The 17,633-nt window shown below is 38.5% G+C and overlaps 2 protein-coding genes across 3 annotated transcripts in view; one reads left to right on the forward strand and one right to left on the reverse strand.

Annotated features, from left to right (window-relative positions):
- Positions 1-700: 700 nt before the first annotated feature.
- On the forward strand, positions 701-15,154 carry MAP3K19 (mitogen-activated protein kinase kinase kinase 19). 2 transcript variants are annotated; one of them, XM_089520129.1, is made up of 6 exons: positions 701-767; positions 5,341-5,427; positions 5,566-7,685; positions 8,268-8,408; positions 11,129-11,826; positions 14,222-15,154. In XM_089520129.1, the coding sequence occupies exons 2-6, from the start codon at positions 5,346-5,348 to the stop codon at positions 14,286-14,288; spliced, it is 3,108 nt and encodes a 1,035-aa protein (XP_089376255.1). In that variant the 5' UTR covers positions 701-767; positions 5,341-5,345; the 3' UTR covers positions 14,289-15,154. The 2 variants fall into 2 exon arrangements, with proteins under 2 accessions (XP_089376255.1, XP_089376254.1); XM_089520128.1 differs by having other exon boundaries at positions 5,341-7,685.
- Positions 3,720-17,633, reverse strand: part of CCNT2 (cyclin T2) — a 39,539-nt gene continuing 25,625 nt past the window's right edge. Inside the window, exons 10-11 of the mRNA XM_089520134.1 lie at positions 16,326-16,492; positions 3,720-4,089 (exon numbers count right to left, since the gene is read on the reverse strand). Coding sequence (XP_089376260.1) covers positions 4,063-4,089; positions 16,326-16,492 — 194 coding nt within the window. The 3' untranslated portion in view covers positions 3,720-4,062. The remainder of the gene's footprint in view (positions 4,090-16,325; positions 16,493-17,633) is intronic.

The raw sequence follows: 17,633 nt of genomic DNA on the forward strand, positions 1-17,633 counted from the left end.
TATCTTATTCTCATCTATGTCAGTAAAATGTCTTGGGTTAATTCTGGACTTTTCAACAGAACTTATATATCCAGATACTCTTTCTTGCAAAACAAATCCTTGCACATAAAAAAGTCTCTGTTCTGGAGGAGGTTAGGAACTCTTTTCACCAATATGTTGTATTTCTATGTGAAAGGGAAGACGGGCCAGCACCAATGTTGCAATTAAAAAGACCTCAAAAAGTCTGAATATTGCAGGCTAACCAATTTATGATGGCATAAACTTTGGTGGACTGTAGGTGCATCGTGATCCAGAAATACTTATACCATCACAGATTTATTAGTCTTCAACAGATGTTCTTTGTTGTTTTTACTGCAAGAGACTTCATGCTGCTACTCTACTGGAAACTACTTCAAAGAAAACAAGACAAGCAAAGCACATTTTTGCACTGTGCTATATATGTATGATTTACTTTGGCTCCAATCCTCATAGTATCTGGATTGCTGCAATAACGTAGTTTGAGTTGGTTTCTTATTTGTCTTCCCAGTCAACTGAGCCTCATTGATAGGTAATTCAGCATACGAAATGCCCAGAGGACAGTTGCCTTGGTGACAGCCTGTAAACTAAACAGTCTCAGTGCAGCTCCAAACACCAGAAGGGGTTATGTTACGGAACAGGGAAATCTTAAAGGGAAATAATAAGAGTGCCCTCTGTGATCAAGAACAGAATGACTTGCATGGGGTTTCCTCACTGCTTGGATAGATGATGCTGGAAGAATAACAGTCCAGGTAAATCTGAATCTCATATTTCATTTTATCATCTCTTTGTCTTTTAGGAACCTCAGTAGATTACAGGTGACATGTGTGAAGAAAAAGGAAAGTGAGGCAGCACCCTTAAGACCAACTGATTTATTTAGCTTTTTTCTCAAATGCATTGAGGGAGTACAGATTGGAGTTATTAATGGATGTGAGGAAGTAGTAGCATCACTAAGGGTGGTGTCGCCTGATGTGGGGGGGCAACTGCCTTGCCCTCCCTCCCTGTCAGACCTCTGGCTGTCCAAACCACTAATGTGGGGAGCACTGCTGCCTCTGGGGCCACCATTCAGGGTCCGATGTGACTGTTGGACGATCAGGAAAGAGAAGCAACACCCTTTCTCTCTCACCCAGTAGCCACACCAATCCTTCTGGGTGTACACCCTATTGGGTGTCACCCTCTGTGCTCTGCATCCCCCGCATTCCTTAGAGACATCTCTGTGAGGAATTGGATTGAAATACCTGGAAGTTTCTGTTAAAATAAATTAGTCTTAAATGTGCTGCTAGATCCCATTTCCTTTTCGGACTGAAATACAACCAGCTTTTTCTTAGTCATTTGTGGGAGGTATTGCTTTTACATAGACCTGCACATATTTAACAGAGCTACACATAGCTGCATTCATTAATGATATACTTTTAGTTCTTTTGTGTTTGTGACACAGATGAAGTACAGATGGCATAAGAATGATCAGTGTTGACTGGAAGTTCATATTGAGTATGGATTTACTGTCTGATGGTGAATGATTGAGATGTCATTTTAACATAGCTTTTCTTTAAAAAGTGTACTCCCTGCAGCCTGAGCTTAGAAATGTTATTTTTGAATATTACACTTTGCAGACCCTTCAGCCAGTATGGTTGCTAACCATACTGGATTGCAGATTCTTGGAACTGTAGTCCAAAATAGGGCAATATTTCCAAATTAGGTATTCCCCCTGCCCCTGGATACATGGGATCTGTACACTAAGTGTTTGGGATCTTGATTTTATGTTATTGTTATGTGCCTTTAAAATGACTGACTTATGGCAACCCTATCCTGGGGTTTTCTTGGCAAGATTTATTCAGAAAGGGTTTGCCTTTGCCTTCTTATGAGGCTGGGAGAGTGTGACTTACGCAAAGTCACCCAATGGTTGAACAGGGATTTGACTACTAGTCTCCCAGAATTGTAGTCCAGCATTCAAACCATACTGGCTCATGCTGCAGCCTTTGATTCCAAGGGAGTCCCTGGTCTGAAAAGAGCACTGATTGCTGGGAGATTTCACGATGGTTTTACTACCTTTACAACTTTGGCCTTTGCCATACAATTTTTTAAAAGTTCTCAGAGTTATTTATTTTAGATAAATAGGTGAGGGGTTTCAAAGGAAAAGATCAGAAGTAAAATTCATTTCCTCATCCAGTGCTGGCCTTATAATACAAGCAGGTAGTGCTCAGGCTTTAGGCTTAGTAGGTCTATAACAGGGGGGAAAGTTGAGCAGAAAGTTGAGCTGACCCTATCCTTGCTTTCTGAACCTGAAATAGCAGCATAAGAACAAATTATACTGCAGATGTTAAAATTAACAGGGTGTCTTCGTAACAAAAAGTGGTACTTAAAGAAGCTTAGACAAAAGCTAATTAAACATTTTACGATCACAAACAATCCTTAGAATTATGCCCTCAAAATAAGAACAGGGAGCCAGTATGATAAAGGAGAACCCTAAAATGGGTTTAAAGGGGGTGTCACAGATCAGTGCTATAATTTGCATCAACAGTGAAAGCTTTAAAACAGTTCTTGTGTTCAGGTCTACAGCTCATTCAGTAGTCCAGTTTCAATCTGACAGAGACATTAACATACTTTGACAGATCCTCATTAGAACAAAAAGTGCTGCCCAAATTGTTTTTCCGGATTGAGAAGGTGGGAAGTGCTGCCTGGCTACAACTTCATCTTGCAAATCTAGAAGCATAGGCAAGAGCCACTTCTAATGGGGATTCAGCCACACCTCCTCAAAATTTACATTGCCATCCAGTTATCACTACTTCCATACTGCAAGGTTCAGGTTCAACCCTTTTGTCCTCATCTAAAATATGCTTCCTAGACCATTTATGATCTATAGAAAAAACTATTTATCTATTTTATTTATATCCTATCTTTCTCCTGACATGGAACCCAATGCACCTTACAAAAAAGAAAGACTAGAAACTTCTTTGACGTTAGACTGCCAGCTAACATAATGTTCATTTGTTTGCTTCTATACTTGCCCTGTAGTATACTTGCTACTTGTCCTAGCTGGACTTTTTAAAGTAGCATTCACACTGGGCAGGTGGTGAAGAAGGGCTGGTGAAATCCAGACTTTTGGTGTTGGCTTGTAGCAGGGTGTCTGCAGTATTTATATATTCTATTTACCTATATATCCCACCTATCTTCTGGCACAGGACTCAGTAAACAATGTAATAATCTTGAGCTGGGGAAGCACAGTATTCTGCTATAGCCAGTCTTACTGTATCTGTGTGTACTTGCCTGCAGCCTTCGAGTGGTCTCTAAAAGGTTCAAAATGTTTTGGTTTATTTATGCAGGCTTTACTTAATCTGATTGTTTCATTTCACATGTGCATGTTAGCTGTTAGTAAAATGTTTGCTATAGACACTTATCTTTTTCCTGATACAATAACTTATCCTTATTCTTTCTATGTTATTTCTGCCTCTGGCACCAAAATTTCTGTTAAAGAAGTAATGCCCAGAAATATGTGTACATCATTAACTGAGGTATACTTGTACGTCCAAATGTATCCTTTAGTGAAATTCTAGGAAGATTAATTCATTCCCTATACCCATAAAAGTAAAACAACAACAATAACACACAGAGAGACGAACTGAAGATCTAGAATATCAACACATCCAAAAATGCATCCTTGTCATGCTGTCAATGTAATATGAGCATTGCAGAAGTCAGATGCTGAAAGCACCATATGCCCCAATTTTAAGCCAAATAGCATATTCCTTAGCCATATGCTATTCTGTCTGAAAACACAGTGAGACAGCCCATTCTTTATTGTAACGCGTAAGGTGTAAGTAAAACCACCCGATCCCTCAATTTCAGAGTATTATTGTCAAAGCACAAATAGAACTGCAGAAGACAGGAGCTGTATTATATATTGGTTAATGACAGGTGGTTAGCACAGAGGATCAGATCACAATGCAGAGTTGAGCCTTACTGTTTTCTAGAAAAATTAGAATCTGTAAAATAGTAAGATAAATGCAGACTGTCTTCCATTGTTGCTGCTGTTGTTGTTGTATGCCTTCAAAACTTTTCTGATATACGATGACCCTAAAATAAACACAGAACATCAAAATTAACTCTGAGAAGCAGCAGTGTTTTTTGCTGAAAGAAACTGCCAGATGAATTAATAGTGTCTTGTCACCCACTATAAAAACTTTGTTTCCTTCAGCTTACAAAGACTTTGTCAAATTCATGTGAAAGAAATTAGTGTATGAATCATACCATATACCTATCATCTCACAATTTTATCCTCAACAGTCTTGTGAGGTAGATTAGTCTGTGAGATCAAATCTAGCCCAATGAAAACTACTGCTTTTATCCAAATAATCCATTCTTCAAATGGTTTGGTGTAGGACAGCAACCAAATGAAACACATTATCCTCCCCATTTAACACTAGACGTTATCCAGATACATAGTATGGCCAAGACTGGCTTATGTAAAATGATTTCGCACAGTGACTACGATCTAATTGCAACTGAACCAATGTCTTGAGCATAATGGGTCATTAAAACTGTTATTCTTAAACAGCACCCTTCTCACATTACATGGCAAATAGCTTTTGAGTTTGCAAGAGGGTTTAAAAATTAGTTTGCAATATAGCACAGAGACCAGCTGTTCCTAAGAAAAGATTCCAACATTTTAATAGATTAGCACAAGCTCATCAACATGCAAATGCAACTATGTAGCATTTTGCATCTCACAAACTTTTATTAGATCAAACAGTAAACAAATACAGTATGCTTGTCCATAGAGGTTGGAATGGGGGCAGAGGAGCTCAAGCCCCCTGAAACTAGACATGGGGCTGAACACCCTTGAGATGATCAGGTAAGACTGGATCACCAAGGCTCCTATGCAGCTGATGCTTCTCTAGAATTATCAATCAGAAATTTACTAAATGATCAATATATTATGCTATTGCTTTCAGACTGTTACCACTTTCAGTTGTGTGGCACTGATTATGATTGTTGTAATGCAATATGTTTTTGTTTTGCAAAACCATAGCTGCAAGTCATCAAAATTAATAATTGCCTGCCTGCCTGCCTGCCTGCCTGTGTTGAGTCCATTCATTTTAAAAACAGTTCTAGTCCTGTGTTTGCCAAAATATAGCTAAGTAATGCTTCAGTTCTAAATATATTTCCCTCGGTCTCTCTCTCTCTCTCTCTCTCTCCTGCAAGCCTCAGAAGTAAATGTGAGCCTTAGAACTATTCTTATCAAGTACTATCTGTGCTTAAACTAATTTAAGAACCTTTCTTCACATGTAAATACTAATTCATTCATATTTTTTGTTTAACTTTCAGTTTAAATGGTAACACCAGTGACATTTCATCCTGTAAGAATGGTGCATCTTCCTTCTCTAAAAGAAAATGCCAAGAAAAAGACTGACAGTAATGAGTTTCCCTGTATTTCAAACCCTCATTCTTTCCCTGCAAAGCATATTGGTTCCCAATCAGATGAGTGGCAAAGAGACCAGTCTGAGAGGCAAATTCCCAGTACTGTGGCTGATGCTTTTTCTTTGACTACAGATCCACACACATTCAATCTGGATAACCACATTTCCTCTGGATACTTGAAAGTGCAAGAAACTGAAATGCAGTTAACATGCAACAATTTGGATGCAGATATCAAAAATAAAGTCTCCTGCAGCAAAATGCATGATGTTTCAGTAACCATTAAGACTTTAAGCATGATAAACAAAGACTGTGGTTTAAATAATACCAATAATTGTTTCAGCTCAAGTGAAACAGTGCCAATATTAGCCAAAGAATGTGAACATTACCCTTCAAAACATCCAGAGACTTTGAAAGTCAGTAACCAGAGAAATTATCTAGCAAACAAGAGTAGCCTTAATCTACATTCAAACAAAACAGAATTATCAGAAGTGAGCCCCAATCATAATATAAACAATGTTATGAATATCGAGCATGGAAATAATGATGGAGATTCAAGCTTGCAAAGCAAGACTACAGAACAGCATGCTTTAAGGACTACAGTTCCTAATGCTTTAATGGACTTGGAACAATCTGGAAGAAGTAGTTGTCCAGTAGCTGACATAAAAGTTATAGAGAGTGTTCCAGTGTCTCATGTTACTGAAAGCAATTTTACAGAAGTAGCTCCCATTGTCAATATTATATATGGGCACAAGAAACCAACCCAAGTTTCCAGACACTCTGCACCAAGAAAGAGCAAACCATCTAACTTAAGCCAAAGCTTTAACATATTTGCTTACAAAGACAGTGACAGAAGTAAGGTAAATTCCAGTAAATCTGACTCTGCTTTGAAAGGAAAGGTGTGTATCAAGATGTCGCAAGACTTTATTATTTTGGGCAAAAGTTCTATCCACTGTCAAGCTAATAAGATAAAGAATTCCAATTCTGATTCTTTAGGACTGTCTTGTGAAGAGACTGGGATTTCCTCAAAGTCTAAGAAAAGACATCTTCAGCAGAAGAAACACCACTTCAATCAGATCAGTCAGAAATCCCCAGAGCAGGTGCTTCCCTCTATTTCCAAAACTTCTGTAACCTCAGGAGAAACCAATACTCCTTTACCTTTCAAGCAAGCACATTTATCGAAAGACTCAATGGATCTGAAATACAGTGACATGTTCAAGGAAATAAATTCCAGTGACAAAGGTCCTGGCATTTATGAAATGTTTGCAACTCCAGTATACACCCGTGAGCCTGATAGACATGAAAACATGTACTGCAGGAATGTGCATTCTGCTCCGGCTGGAAGGCGCAATGCAACAAAACATAAATCCAATCACTTCAGTGGAAAAACAAGCAGTAGAATAAGAAATGCCCCAAAGAAAACATATCCAAAGTCACACAAGATCCCCTTTGGCACCAAACAGAAGAAGAAGGATTTGATGCCAAAAGAGGCATCGGAGTTAGAAAGCAGATCTCTAGTGAAGGATGAAAATGGAATAATATCTAGTGCAGAGGGGCAAATAAATATTGAAGGGGACATTTATGAAGATGTTGATCAACAAGTTCTGCTTTCCACTGAGTTGGCAGAATCTGCTAAACAAAAGGAAATCCTTCCACATTCAAACTTGTCAACTATCGAAGAAGTCTCACTGGAATACACATCAAATGTTGATGTTAATAAAACATTTGTCACCAATGTTCAGGAATTACTTTGGCCAGAGGTTAAAGTTCATGCAGAATATGCTCCTTTTTTAAGTTGTGTGAAAGATAACAATGAACATACTAATGCAGTGGAAAGCAGAAACAGAAGGCAGGTGGAAACTGAAGCAACAACCTCCCTTGTGGAAATGAAAGCAAGCCAAGTTTTGTGCTGTGGAGATAACCAAGAAAAGCCTTCTGAATTGTCTTTCCCGGAGGCAGTAGACTCACTTTCTCTACAAAACCTCCAACCTGGAAACATCAGCTCAGCAAATTTGCTACCTCAGTGGCCTTGCTATCCTGCAGACTCCATTTCCCAGACATATCCAAATACCCTGAGCTATGAAATGGGTGAAGTAACAGAAGATTTATTTTGTTGCTCAGTAGCTGAACTGCTCTCTCTTGGTGGTGCAGATAACAACTGTTCTGAAGCAGTTGCAAAGCATGCAAGTGCTGAGGTATCAAATGGAACTGCAGACAGTAAAAATGATAGTACAGCAATTGTTAGAAACAGGAAAGTAAGTATGTGTCAACTGTTTACTTAATAGTAATACTTAATAGCAGAGGAGAGTATTCTAATATGCATAGCGTGTTGCACTTAGACTCATATCTGCATCCTTATCTACAATTCCTTTAGACAGCCTTGGGCAGTTCATTTTATCATTGTCTCATTTTCCCAATTCTAGATAGGAACAGGATATTAAGAATTAAGCGGCTGAATCAAAACAGTGTCCATCCAGCCAGGCATATAGCCAGATGTTTCTGTGACAAGTCTATTTGTCTCTAGGACCAGGCATTCGTAGATATATAGTTTCTGTCTATGGAAGTTCCCATTTAGATGACGATGATTTTGCCCATAGCACTTCATAGACCCAATACTATCTAAAGCCTGTGATTATTACCACATATTGTCAATGAATTCTACAAAGTTCATTGCAGTTTAAATAGCTGCTGTGTGAAGGCACAAAATGTTTTTTATATGTTATATTTTGTATCTCATAAACTTTACTAGTCTCAGGGCAAGTTACAACATCTCTGTTTCAGTTTTCTACTGCCCCTCTTTCAGTATGTTCTGTATTCTTGTCTGCTGCACTGTACAGAACATCTCTCCTGACTTTCTGGAACCCAGCAGAGGAAACAGATTTCAAAACGTGACTGCGTTCGCAGAAAACAGTTTAACTGATGAAGATACTGTTATGTGGACCAAAGGTGAAATCCTTGGAAAAGGAGCATATGGCATAGTAAGTCACGTATTTGTGTGTGTGAGAGAGAGTGAGAGAGAGTGAGTAATTTGACACATTTTGAACATCCTTTGTCTTTCCAGACAAAGTCTTCTTGAGATGCACACAGTAATAGACCACAAGATCAAAACATAGACTGTTATTAATTTTTAAAATTATGAACACCTAGGAAGAAAATTTAAATCCAGAAAGCCTATCAAAACATATGCTCTTAGCTCAGACTGTTCACAATAGCCTTGTAAAGACTTTAGATAATTTTGCAGAAGGAAATTTGAATCAATTTTAAGAGTATTTCAATTCTTAAAAGCAACAGGAGTTGTAATTAAATGGTATTAACATTACACCAGAGCTTCTCCTCTCCATCTTACAGTGGACTTTTAAAGGAAAAATTGGGCTGTCCTTATATTCCCTGATCTAAACACTGGAACATGGCTGTCACTGTTAACAAATCTCCTGTTAGTATAGTGTACATTTATTTTCCCCCATTAGTGACTGGTAGTATGGCCTCTGGCACACCACTTAAAAAAGAAAATGCCTCACACACAAACAAAATAAAATTTCCATGGCTAATTTTAATGATTCAGAGCAAATTTAGAAATTTGAAGACAAATGCTTCATCCCAAATGGAAAAGATTGTGACCAGGTGACCTGTGCAACATTAAGGCTCTTGCTTGTCATTCTTACAGCTAAATTTTAAAGGAAATCTGCACTGGGTAGACCCTTCAAATAGAGGGCTATCTTACATATGATGTATTTTCCCCCTCTTTAAAATAGGGTATAAAATCCTATTATTATTTCTCCCCATAACTAGAACTGCTTCCATCATCTGTTTATGGAAGGGTGCAATTCTTCCCAAACACAGTCCTCATAATGTTTTCTGGAGAGTTGGGGGATTTTGACTTATGGTGGCTACATACATGAGAGACATCCAAGGCACCCCATCATCAACAGCCCTGTTCAGGCCTTATAGATTAAGAGCCATGGCTTCTTTGAATGAGTCTACCCATCTGCAATGCAATCTCCCTCTTTTCCTTTTGCCTTCTACCTTACCAAAATACCACAATCTCAGTTTACTCATGGTATGCCCAATGTACAACAGCCACAGTTTAGTCACTTTGGCTTCTAGGGAGAATTCAGGTTTGATTTGCTCTAGCACCCATTTATTTGTCTTTTTAGCAGTCCAGGGTATCTACAGAGCTGTCCTCCAGCACCACATCTGAAATGTGTTGTTTTTCTTCATGTCAGCTTTCCTCACTGTCCAGCTTACCAAAATAAATATAAAAGGATACTCTTATACCAAAACAAAACAAAATGAAACAAAAAACCCAACCAGCCTGATAGTAAGCCTAACATGTTTTTGTTATAGTTTATTGAAGTTTAATAAGTACTTGAAGATAAACATACAGTTGCTCCTCCTTTCTCGGGGATTTGAGGTCTTGAATATTCATGGAGGGGTGACCTCCATAAATTTCAATGGGGTGAGCCCCCCATGGCTTGCGCTTGTGGGGACACGCTCCATTCAAGCCTATGAGGCTTGAACATAGGCAAGTCTCCGTTATCGTGGGGAGGTCCAGAACGGATCCCCCGCAAAAACAGAGGGCCCAGTCTATACACTCCTCCCTCCACATTTGCAGCTTTGACTTTTGCGGCTTTGATTATTCACAGATTTTATTACTATGTTCTCTCTAGGAATCTCTAGGTTCTCCAGCGCAACTCTATGGTCAACTTTAACCAAAAGTCACACTGAAAGAGCTAGAGATTCCTAGAGAGAACACTCCACTAGGCATTTGTAGCTCCTCCTAAGTAATTCAAATTAAATAAAAACTAAATCCTTATTTTAAGATGGCTCATCATATTTAGGAAAGTGATTTTGAAGGTGTCACAGATGAGAAAAAGAAAATTAGTTTTTTCTTCTCTTTTCTAGATGAGAGGAAGGGAAAGGAAGATGGCCTTTGCATTACCAGCTAGGCCTTTAATTCAAGCTTGAATTATTTTGGTTTAGCAAAATTCTCCCTGTATCTCTTATTGATGCAAAAATTATCCTTTCCCTTCCAATTTGGTCCTTTCAGAATATTGCAATTTGAATACAAAAATATTAGTCAAAGAAGGGTGCTTCTTTGGCTGCTTCCCTGTGGCAAGATCTGCACTTTGCAGGTGTTAAAAAACCCCGAAGAGACAAAAAGTTATCTGAAAAAAGTGCTAACAAGTCTCATACTGTATACTGTTCTACTTGGGATGTGCATGGGCTGAGTTCCCATAATGTATACTTCTTCTGGCTTTTCCAAGGCCACAACAGAGCCTCTTTTTTCCAAGATTATTTCTTACAAATAGCAGAATTTTAGGGTGCTAGGTAAAATAATCTTTTTTCTGCTTATCCACACTGGCATTCCAGTACATTCCTTCTCTCTTTAAGGAACAAACAATAACAAACAAAGGTAGAAAGGGTTAAAAGAATAAAGACCTGGGGGGAAGAGGGAAGAGAAAAAATAAAAATAAAATGCTACTTATTGGTCTTCTCATTTAGTATCTAGGTTCAAGTAACAACCCCATATTTCTGTGGATTTGGCCTAATTTGCTCCTAATAAATTGTTCAAAAGTTGCCTGTAGCAACAGGTCTTGAACACACTGATCCTTGTTTGGGAACTGCTTTGGTTTCCAATGCTAAAATGCTTAAGCACTGTTCCTAGTTCACTATTAATATTAAACATTTTGATTTTTAGGTGTATTGTGGACTTACAAACCAAGGGCACCTAATCGCTGTGAAACAAGTACCACTGAATATCTATGACCAAACTGGGAATGAAAAGGAGTATCAGAAACTGCAAGAAGAAGTTGAGATACTGAAAAATTTAACACACATCAATATTGTAGGTTATCTGGGGACAGGTTTGGAAGATAACATAGTTAGTATCTTCATGGAATTTGTCCCTGGTGGTTCAATTTCCAGTATTATACATCGTTTTGGGCCATTGCCTGAAATTGTATTTTGCAAATACACCAAACAGATTGTACAAGGGGTTGCGTACTTGCATGAAAATGGTGTTGTCCACAGAGATATTAAAGGCAACAACATTATGCTTATGCCCAATGGTATTATCAAGCTCATAGACTTCGGATGCGCAAAGCGCTTAGCTTGTATAAGTCTGACCAATACACACAGCGAACCACTTAAATCTGTGCATGGCACTCCTTATTGGATGGCACCAGAAGTGATCAATGAATCTGGCTACGGAAGAAAATCAGATGTCTGGAGCATCGGCTGCACTGTTTTTGAGATGGCTACTGGAAAGCCACCATTGGCTTCCATGGACAGGATAGCTGCCATGTTTTATATTGGTGCTCACAGAGGACTTATGCCATCACTACCTAAGCACTGTTCAAAAAAGGCAACAGATTTTGTTCATCTGTGCTTAACCAGGTAAGTTATTCTGGATACTGGGAAAAACTTTTCCTCCATAAAATCTGAGGTTTAGTTCAGTAAGTTCCCAGAAGGTGGGACAGGGGAATACTGTAGTGCCATTATAGACTAAATCCTTTCCATGCAAAATGTCCCATGATGTCTAACTCCTGGCACTTCCAAGGAGGACTGGAAAAGTGTCCCTTCTGAGCGAATGCAGAACTGAACATTCTCTCTTCCATATTCACAAGCCAATTTGTCCCTCACTAATGTGGGGGATCGTTTTAGGAAACTTTCAGTGGGCTTGTTTTGACCACTTATAATTTGGGATGAAATTGAAAAAAGTAAGAACCAATGCTATTATTTTATTAAAGTACTTTGCTTCATTGTTCTTTATATTCATTCAATGCCTGGCTTTTAAATATCTCCTATGGGGATCTCCTCTACCATTTTAGCCAAATCCCAGGCTCTCTTCAGAGAATTGATAGTGTATTTGTTGCTTGCATATGTGGTTATCAATTTCAAATCCTCTGGGACTATCCAGCTAACAGCTGTGTCTTTTTTCTAAGCAGCTCCACCAAAAATTTGTACTCTCTATCTTTCCTCAGCATTTTCTGGGATTTCTTTAAACACAATTATTTCCTTCTCATTTATTTAAAGCCTTTTCCTGAAATGTGCTCTCAATATTTCATTTCTGATGCTTTTCTGTGTGTAAAGCTAATTCTCACATTTCTAAGCAATTTTTCCTCTGTGCGTAGGTAGAAATTTGCCTATATAACACTTAAGTGCAATTATCTATCGGTTCCCAATAAGTACTTGTAAGATGTGCCAAAGATTTTAAACCTTCCTATCCTAAATCTGTTACCTCCTCTTTAAATCAACCATCACCACTCTTGAGATCTTTCTAAATTCATCTGTAAAGTAGCAATTTCCATTGCGTTATCAGAGATCCCCTGTTCATCTTTATTATTAGTAGTGGCTGTTAAGTTCTGCACAGAGGCAGTAAGCTCCTTAAGTTGTTTTCCAACAGCTTCCTTGAAATTGTTTGTTTCTGCTGAGATCTTTGATTTAAACCCATCAAATTTCTGTTTTAGTTTCTATTCTCAGTTCACATTCTTTTCTATCATCGATTTATTCAGATCTAAAATTTGATTAGAAATCTTAGATATTGACACTTGAAGTCTTACAAATGCAAGTTCAGACTCCTCCTTGGATGTTTTTCTGGTAGTTGTTTTTAAAATGCCTTTTAAAGCACGTTGTAAAATACTTTCTGATTGAGAGCCAGCGTCACAAACATTCTTTCTTTCCCCCTTTCCACTTTCCCCCAAAATGGTCTTCATATAAGCCTTTAAGCCCTTTAAACTTTTAAAATATTAAATTAGTTCTTATTTTCTCTCCAAATTGCCACTTCAGTTATCCTTCAGTTCTTTTGAGCGAAATACTGTCCATCCCACTTGGATCTGATTTTGGTTTGCAAATACTTTGATAATGGAGACTGAACTTCATTTATTTATGATGCAAATTATTCACGCTCACTCAGATATACTAAATCTGCAACCAGGTGGGGGATTCCTCCTCCTCTGTTCAGCATGGGTCATCAGAGGTCCCATGAATCATGTTATTAAGTCCTTATTTGGAGAAGCTTCTGTCTTGTTGGCCTTATGAGTCCTTTTCAACACCTTTCAGCTTTGCCATGTGGAGTATTGTACATTCCCAAGCACAAGTCTCTCTATATGACAGCCCCCAGCTTCTTGCTGGGGCAGGGGCCATCCAAAATCCAGCGATTCTACCCTTGTGGGATACCTTTGTATCTTTATACACTTAAAGATAATGATAATCCAGCAAAATTGAATCAGCACTCAGATCGTGCTGCTAACAATTAGCCATCTTTACCAGGGTCCCCCAAACCAGTAATTATTGCCACATTGCTAAATATTGCTAAATTATTGCTAAATATTTGAATTAATTTTGTTTTATATCCTCCTAGGGGAAAGAAGACCTGGGAAACAACTTTGTTACATTTAAAGAATAAGAGGCAAATCAAATGCTTAATAATACTGCTGTGATCTTAAACATGCAGTTTCGATATAAAGATTCCTCAGGGGGCAAATTCTAGTATTTTGCAATGTATTTCAAATGCCTAATGTGCTGGTGAAACATTATATGTTTCTTCCTACCTTATGTAAATATCAAGTATCTAGTCTGTTCTTCCATCAGACGAAGCATACTGTACATTTGATGCATTATGAGTCAGAGATACTGCTTTGCCTAGAGATCATTGCTATAAGTACAAGATAGAAAGACATGTAGTCTAAAACAGAAGAACCTAATGGTTTTTAAATCCATGGCTGTTGAACAAACTTTTACAGAAAAGCAAGTCTTATTTTCCCCTATTATTTTCTCCTTTTTCACACAGGGATCAGTTTGAGCGCCCTGCTGCTGTACAACTGCTGCAAAATCCCTTCTTAACAACAAACGTGTGAACTTTTGCAAAGCTTCAAATAGATGTCAAATTATTTTCTAAAAGCATTGGACTTGCTATTTTGAAATAGAGAAAAGTGTGATGGGTATCCCTGTGGTGAAAGACATGTGGCTTGTACATCCTTATTTCTAATTTTCAAAGACAAACATCACCAAGTGTTCCAACTCAAGCAAAGCTAATTCCCTGACAGAGAATACTACTAATATTTGGAAATATACATACTTGTGTACATACACACCTATTCTATTAATTTCATTTAAAAATTGAAGTTGGACCTATTGAAGTTGGCTTTTTGATTTTCACCCTGAAAACTTATATCCTCTTTCTCCAAGTGAAGCATTCAAAGTCTGGCAACTCTTCAGTGCTGTCTGCAACACTATATGAGGCGCTGCAGCAGAAGAGGGTAAGGTGGATAGCCGTAAGCAGATACAAAGACCTATAGGCAGGGTTCTTCAGAATCTGGTTTAAAACTAATAGTTATAATTTTAATCTGACATTTTTGCTCTTGAGCAGTGTTTCCTCGAACTTGATTGTTTTGTATTTATAAGAAGTGAAATAATTCTGCAGGGTAATCCCATGCATTTTTATTCAGAATGAAGTCCCGTTGTGCCCAATGGAACCCAGCCCTAAGTAAACACTCATAAGATTAGTTAAGGGATACTTCTGATATAGCTAAGATGTTTGCATTTAAAAATATTTTATTGATTTATTTAAATAGAATATATGAGTACTCCTCCTCTTTTAAGAATATTACTTTTACATCTCTCCTTCCATTTATTTTTTAAATTCAAAACTTTTCGACGTTGTAACTATTTGAAAATTTTCCGCTTTGTTATACAATTTTGTCATTACATCTGTACTATTACCAACTTAAGAAGCAGTAGCATTTCTACTTTCTTAATTCAAATCTGGGGAGGAAATAGTTGATTCATTAGTATTACTATAGAAGACAACAACTGTCCTAAATTCACATTCACCTGCTTTTGTGTCTGTAGATAGATTGTCCAAAATTGTTACAGTGGGAAAAGTATAAAACTGTTTTGATACTATAATTAAATTATAGCGTACTCAAGTACTGAAAGGCACCATAACTTTTATTTTGCAAAGAGAACTAACTGTGGGAGGGATTTCAAGAATCATGAATGGGAGGAAATATGGACATACAGTACCTGGAAATACAGCCTTGCAATACTTAATCTTACTTGAAACAGATACCCCTGATGTCATCCCACTGACTCCCATGTACTGGAGTTTGATTTTCTGTGAGCAGCTCTGATTTCCAGTTTTGAGAAAAAGGCAGAATATAAAATAAACACACACACACACACACACACACACACCCTACCAAAGTAAACTTTGGCGCGTTACAGACCGTCCCTTTGGGGCAGCCTGTAGGTGCTCCTTTCCCCACCGGATCGGGGCCTAAGCTGCCAGAACAGCAGCCTCTGGGGCCCCAAGGACACCAGTGGCGGCGGGGAGGAGGAGAAAGGGGCCGCTCGGCTCCTTTCTCCCTTGCGCAGTGACGCAAATCGCGGAAGGAGCTCTGTTTCGGAGCTCCTTCTAGTGCCGCAGTAAGGGTGCTCTATGCGCCCTCGTGCAACGCAAAAACGTCATGTCCGCGCTGCCTCATTTGGAGGCGGCGCGTTCGTGACGTCGTAATGGCGGCCCCCATGTGGAACGGACGCCGCCATTTTGTACGGACTCAATCCATACTAGGGTTAGGGGCGTACTAGGGTTAGGGCGTCCTTTCTAACCCTAGTACGGACCCAGTCCGTACTATTATGCCCATGCGGAACGGGCCCATGTTTAATCTCTTTCTTCCCCACACCAAAAATGTTTCAATATATATCCCCTAACAAATTCACAGTCCTTCATCATACCTGCCTTTCAAGTGATACAATCACAACACCAAGAAGTAACTCCTTAATAGGCCTTATGTTCTCTCAACCCCTTTCTGCTTAGTTCAAGGTGGGATACTTCTGTCGGAAGCCATTCTTCCTGAGACTGATTACTTTGGAGGAAGCTGCTGTTGTCTCACCTTTTGTGTAGAACAACTGGAACTGCTCCTGCCACTGCATTCACTGAGAACTGATTCAACCAGCGCTGGACCACCAGTTGATGTAGTTGCATTTCCAGGCCACTGGCAGTTCCTAGTCTTTGGAGTACCAAAATGCCCACACAGGCAAGCACTAATGGTAGCAAAATCTGTAACGATGACAAAATAATTAATTGCAGCTAGAACATAGATTATTTGCTCACCATATACCATATTAAAATAAAATAAAATATAATATCCATTTTTTTCTATCATGTATTACCCATCAAAGACTCCTATAGCTTTATGTTGTCTCTTGTAAGCCCTGGACATGCATCTATTCACTACATTACACTCATTTCCATTCTGACTGCAGGGGCCATAGTCATTAAAAGCCCTAGTTAACAAAGAATGAGAACCAAGCTGTAGTGCAAGGATGGGAAGTATGTGGAAACGCACATCATCCCTAGACAATATTGCCAGTGGTGAGGACTGCTGAGGATTTCAGTGCAAAAATATCAGGAGGGCAACAAAATTCCGACTTCTGCATTTGTGGCTTGCCATGGCTTACTTGAAAAAGTATTGCCAAGTTGAAACGGAACAATATAGTACACAAAGGCATACAATTCTCCTGGGGCTGTTGTTTATGAAATTTGCCAGTTTTGATTTACAGTATAGAGATGGGAAAATGTGTTTACTTTATTTAACTGTTCCACCTCATCAAAAATTCATACTGCAATGTGGATGTTAATTAAAAAAAAAACCCCGACACTATTAGCATTTTGGATGTTCAGTCATAAAATGTGACCTTTTCACCCTTCTCAGTCGAGAAATAATTAAAATGGCTTACACATTTTTCACTAGGTTAGTGAGGAATGGACATCTCAATTTATTGAATAAGCTTTGCTTTTCAGAGTAAAGGGAGGTGCCCATTGGCACTGATTGGCAGGGAAATGTCTAATTAACAAACTATAAGCCACTCTGATAGCCTTTTGACTGAAGAGCAGGAAATAAATAAATAAATAAATAAATAAATTTTCTACAGTCTCTGGATAAGTTTGGACTGTGCTAAAATTAAATTGGCCAGATACAGTAGGGGTAGAGCCAGTGTGGTGCATGGTTCAAGTGCCGGACTATAACTTTGGAGATCAGGGTTCAAACTCAGCCATTGAAACCCATTGGGCAACCTTAGGCAAGTCACACACTCTCAGTTTAGAAATACACATACATATATATGCCTTCAAGTTGCTTGCATACTTATGGAGACCCCATGAATTTCATAGGGAACTCTCAGAGGTAGTTTTATCTGTT

This window comes from Sceloporus occidentalis, unplaced genomic scaffold (genome assembly GCF_023333645.1).
Source record: "Sceloporus occidentalis isolate IW3139 unplaced genomic scaffold, rSceOcc1.0.p SCAF_4, whole genome shotgun sequence".
Classification (NCBI taxonomy): domain Eukaryota; kingdom Metazoa; phylum Chordata; class Lepidosauria; order Squamata; family Phrynosomatidae; genus Sceloporus; species Sceloporus occidentalis.